This window comes from Octopus bimaculoides, chromosome 3 (assembly GCF_001194135.2).
Source record: "Octopus bimaculoides isolate UCB-OBI-ISO-001 chromosome 3, ASM119413v2, whole genome shotgun sequence".
In the NCBI taxonomy this organism is placed as follows: Eukaryota; Metazoa; Mollusca; class Cephalopoda; order Octopoda; family Octopodidae; genus Octopus; species Octopus bimaculoides.
The window spans coordinates 56,075,319-56,080,688 of NC_068983.1; the positions used below are offsets into that span (position 1 = coordinate 56,075,319).

At 37.5% G+C, this 5,370-nt stretch overlaps 1 protein-coding gene across 1 annotated transcript in view; it reads left to right on the top strand.

Annotated features, from left to right (window-relative positions):
- Window positions 1–5,370, top strand: part of LOC106871393 (intraflagellar transport protein 122 homolog) — a 264,510-nt gene that overhangs the window by 202,660 nt on the left and 56,480 nt on the right. The window contains exons 23-25 of the mRNA XM_052966749.1: window positions 338–503; window positions 3,236–3,315; window positions 4,309–4,466. Of these exons, the coding sequence (XP_052822709.1) occupies window positions 338–503; window positions 3,236–3,315; window positions 4,309–4,466 (404 nt within the window). The remainder of the gene's footprint in view (window positions 1–337; window positions 504–3,235; window positions 3,316–4,308; window positions 4,467–5,370) is intronic.

Consider the following 5,370-nt stretch of genomic DNA (forward strand, 5'->3'; position numbering starts at 1 on the left):
TATATATATATATAAGAGTGTAGTGGGTGCTTTTACGTGCCACCAGCAGGAAGGAGTGGGGACATAGACCAGGCCCTTCACATAACCCTAGAGAAAAAAAATCGCATGGTGTCAGGTGAGGTGAATGTAACAGCTATTTCAACAGCACATTGTCTTTATCACCAGCCCACCCGATCCATCTCCCTCGCAGATTGTCATTGAGATAAGCCCGCAGAGTGAGCTTTCAATGAGAAGGAGTTGCCCTAGCATGGCCACAATCCAGTGACTGAAACAAGTAGAAAAATAAAAGAAATAAAATAAAATGCCGTATCATTGGAACCCTTAACTCTGAACTCAGATATACGCTGTACGTACTTGCAAAACAGAGTCGCCAACTCCAGGCCTATAAACTGGCTCGGTTTGCTTATGATAAGCTGCAAGAGATGAGAATCCCTGTTCACCTGCAGGAGTCCATTAGTTTAGGCAGTTTGATGATCAGATCTAAATCCTTCCATGACATGGAGGTAAGTCAAAAGAATATTTTAACCATTCCATTGTTTGCAGTTTTATTTAGGCACATTGTGGCTTAGAAAAAGACCAGCCAATCTGTTTGAAATTTGTACAAAATGCTTGACCTAATGAGATTTCTCTTTCTTTCAGATATATCTAAGTCTATCTACAATACAAACTGTTTTTATCACCTGTTGTATCTTGGGAGGGTTGTTATACCAATAATAAACTCCAAACATGCACGCACACACACTTCTTTTTCTTCACTTCTTTATTTTTCATTTGTCAGTTGTTTAACTCTTGTTGTGTCTTGGAAGGGTCTTCATGCCAGTAATAATAACACCTGCACTGGTTCCAAATCACTTCTTTGTTAGTAGTCAATTGGTTAAATATCTAGCCGACTAAGTAATCAATTATTTGTTCAATGTGCTGGTTAAACAATCAATCAGTTGTTTGTTTGTCAAAGTTCTTTCATCACAACCTTTTTTAGTGACTTGCCTCTCTCCTGAGAGTCTGCTTGATACTCAGAGCAGACCTCGAAGAGAAAGAACAAGTCATTGCAGAGGTCAGGAATATCAATAAAAGGACTTTGACTAACACATAACTGATTGTTTGTTTAACCAGTATACAAAATAAATGGTTGATTAGTTGGTTAGATATTAACCACTTGACTAACAATGTAGAAGTGATATTGAACCAGTGAATGTGTTATTATTGGTGTAATGACCATACCAAGACACAACCAGATTTGTTTCAACACTGGAATTCACATCAGGAATCTTGCAAACCACGAACAAAAATGAAAGTTTGTAACAGAAAAGAGGTGGTTGTTGAAAAAGTTTGTGAGTCATTGGTCTGTGGACTTGGAAACCAAAATATAAATAATGGCTAACTTGTTTGGTTGTCATTGCAGGTGGTTTAGTCGGTAGATGAGACATTCCACCATTGTTTTTAAATAAGTGTTCAGAAAACTTAAAATATATTGACATTAAAATACAATGATTGCTCTATAGCTACACATTGTTGTTTTAGAAAACAGCAGTGAGCTGATGGTTAAATCTCTAATTTATTCATTCATTACAAATATTTTTCTTCATTTTTTTTTTTTTTGTGTGTATGTCTTTTTCTTTATATTTGTTCTTCATCTGTTAAAATTCTTCTTATTGAAATAATTTTTAGTTGATTAATTTTCTAAATTATTTGTTTGTGATTGAATGACTTTCTCATTATTCTCTCTTCTTCACTTTGGAAAGAATTCTGTTTTATAACTGTAAACAATTTTTTTTTTTTAAATTAATTTTTTTTATAATTCCATTTAATATTTATGACATGTATTTACAAATATGTTTCCATAACTCAACGATTCATTCTTTTAAATTTCCTCTTCATATTAGCAAACAAAGAAACCAATATAATACCCAGTTATAATAATTTCTGATGACATAGTCTTCAGCAACATGACAGTAATTTTAACAATAAATTATATAAATAATGTCCACCCTTCATCCATTGTGACTAAAGCAATGAAAAAAGGCTTTCATTGTATCTCATGAGGGTCATTGTGCCAAAAATCTTTTCTGCTATATGCACAAAACCTGAAATTGTGTGTGTGTGTGTGTGTGTGTGTGTGTGTGTGTGTGTGTGTGTGTGTGTGTGTGTGTGTGTGTGTGTGTGTTATACCCCCGGTACTTAACTGGTATTTATTTTATTGATTTTGAAAGGAAGAAAGACAGTTAAACTTTGTGAGATTTGAACTCAGAACATAAAGTCAGAAGGAGCATCGTATTTTGTCCAGTGTTTTCATGATTCTGCCAGTGCACCACCTTCATTATGAATTTCTTTCTTAACCACAAAGAATTGATACATATGGGGGACAGACAAGGGGTTGGGGGGATCGTATGAGATGACAACATGAGAACTATAAAATTAAAATGTATAATCATCATCATCATTTAACGTCTGCTTTCCATGCTAGCATGGGTTGGACGATTTGACTGAGGACTGGCAAGCCAGAAAGCTGCACCAGGCTCCAATCTGATCTGGCAGAGTTTCTACAGCTGGATGCCCTTCCTAATGCCAACCACTCCGAGAGTGTAGTGGGTGCTTTTATGTGCCACCGATACGAGGGCCAGTTGGGCAGTTCTGGCAACGGTCACGCTCAAAAAGGTGTTTTTTACGTGCCACCTGCACGGAAGCCAGTCCAGCGGCACTGGTAATGACTTCGCTTGAATGATTTTCTAACATGCCACCAGCACAAGTATAATGATGTATATAAATAACGAATGAGATGACAACGAAGTGCGGGACGGGTGTGACCCCACAAACCACGTTCCAGCACTGATCTCTTCATATGACTTTTATATTCTTATTCAAGGAGGCACAAAATATATAATTCGCTGTCAACATATTCACCACTTTTTCCCATTTTTTCTCGTTCCTACTAGGTGACAAGCGCCTCCTCTCCAGCCTTATTTTCCTCCCGAAATGGAAACAAATGAAGTTCTCTGAACCAAGGCCGGAGATGAAGGCACCTGTCATGATTCCTTTTTCTCGCGTCTTCCATATTACCTCTTTCTTTATGGCCACTACATAGAGGAAGTATGCTCGCCCTTTCCTATTCAGAGGGTGGTGGAACAATCTTTATTATTGATTCAGATGACAGTTGTACTTTTCGTAGTCATGACAGCAGTTATTTGACATAAACCCACATTTCCGAAATTCTCGGACACTGCACTATTGTGTGCAGAACAGTTTCACTGCTCTGCTCGTATCTTGGGCATGTGGGCGAGATCGAAGAGCCATGTCTGGTGAGCTTATCCCAAACTGGTAAGACTCCTTGGTAACATTGCCATGCCAGAGACTTTTGGAAATTGTCTATAGGCCCTCGCACGAATGTTCTCCGGAACACACTGACAAGTTGACTGTCATTGAAACCTAGAGTTTCCCCCAGATTGTTGTCACACTTGACCTCTACCAACCTTCTATAGAATGATGAGGTGGAACCCCCACTGCTGGTGTTACTTGCCCAGGAGAGAAGCATGAGTGCCTGATGACATGCTGATTGCCATACACACCCAGCTTTGGTCTATGCTTGATCCATGGTTCCAGCTCATGGAAAGAAGTGAACCGAGGAAGTATCAGTTTGACAAACGGAGCCCTCACCTGCTCACCATCCAGGTAGAGCCAGAGATGCCTCTGCTTCAGTGCATGCCTGCACATTTTTAGCCACAGCATCCCTAGCCCACCCTTCAGCGGTTATTGGCAGCAGATATGACACACAGCAGTGGTAAGACCTTCAGGCTGGTGGCACCACCTTCATTATACCAATAATAAACATATGAACCGGTTCTGTTTCATTTCTTTTATTCATCATTATGAGTCAACTGGTTAACCATTTAACTAATTAACTAATTGATGGTTCAATTAATTGTTTAGTTAATCAAATTGTCTGCTAGATTGGTGTTTATTATTGGCGTAATGACTCTCCCAAGGGATCACAAAATGTTTCAGCATATAAGTTCACATCAAGAATCTTGCTAAGTACAACAACAACAACAAAATCTCTTTTAGCTTTTCTGGAAAAAAACTGAATCCTTTATTCTTTTTGATTCTCAATCACTTTCGTATCATAAGGTGGCTGTTGCAGTGAGTGTTGCTGGCCATTCTTTGCAGCAATGCCTTTGTGACCATGTCCTTCTGGTACAGCTAAACACACTTCTTTGTTCTGGTGTGTACAACCTGTTACTCTTTCCCCCCATCTTCTGCTACTTACTCCACACCTCACCTCACCTTTTTTCTTTTTCTGTTTCTGTTTCCCAGGTTTTCACATTGTATTCGTTTTCTATTTTTCCGTTCTATTTTCCATTCATTTTTCTTAGTAGAAGTTCTAATACTGATGAGTTTCAAGACTACTTTGATGTACACAACTAATTCAATTTCCCTGTCAACTGGGAAAAGTTTTAGAAAAGTGAAAACATGTAGCATTATTTTTGTTTAAATTATTCGTGATACTGGGCTATAAGAAAAAAAATTATGTTTTATCAGTCATAATCTATGAAAAACTGCATGATTAATTATAGGTTTCTAGTGGGCTCGTCAGTGGCTTATTGGGCAGTACTAACAGCAAGAGCTTCAAGGGAGTGACAAGCTTGATAAGAACAAATAAAGCCAGTACCCTCTTCACTGCAACCCTCCTCAGCTGAGACGTCTTGTCTTCTGAGTTACTTTCTAACTCCTGTGGTGCTGGTGCTGTGTAAAAAGTACTCTGTACATTGTACATTCTGTAAACTAGTTAACGTTAGTGTGTATGTGTTTGTGTCATGATAGATCGCTAACCACTACACACATAATTTTTCTCTCCTTCTTTTTCTCTCCTTTTTTTTTCTCTCCTTTTTTTTTCTCTCCTTGTTTCTCTCCTTGTTTATTTCTGTGTTCCTTTGTGCAAGAGCATAGGCTCGAAACGTGAAAGACTTTTTCAATTCCCGAGCGTTATACTAATACATCTGTTTGTTTTCTACACCACCTGTCTTCGTCTTTTTTTTGTTTTTTTTGTGAGTTCTCCCTATGTGTATATATATAATAGAAAAATTATACAAAATGTATAAATAGATGATGAGTAAAGCACTGGCACAGTTTCGATTACCTAGAACTTTGTAGTGGAATTTTTTTTTTATTCATTCTTGAATTTGATGGACATATAGTGGTACGTAAGCTGACTCAGAAAATCTCTAGTGAGACTTTTTATTGATGTACCCAAAGAGACCCAGAATGGGTCGAAACATGTGTTGTACCCAATAAAATCTATTACACATTCCATCTATTTTATTAATACTGTTATATATATATATATGTGTATATATATATATATATATATATATATAT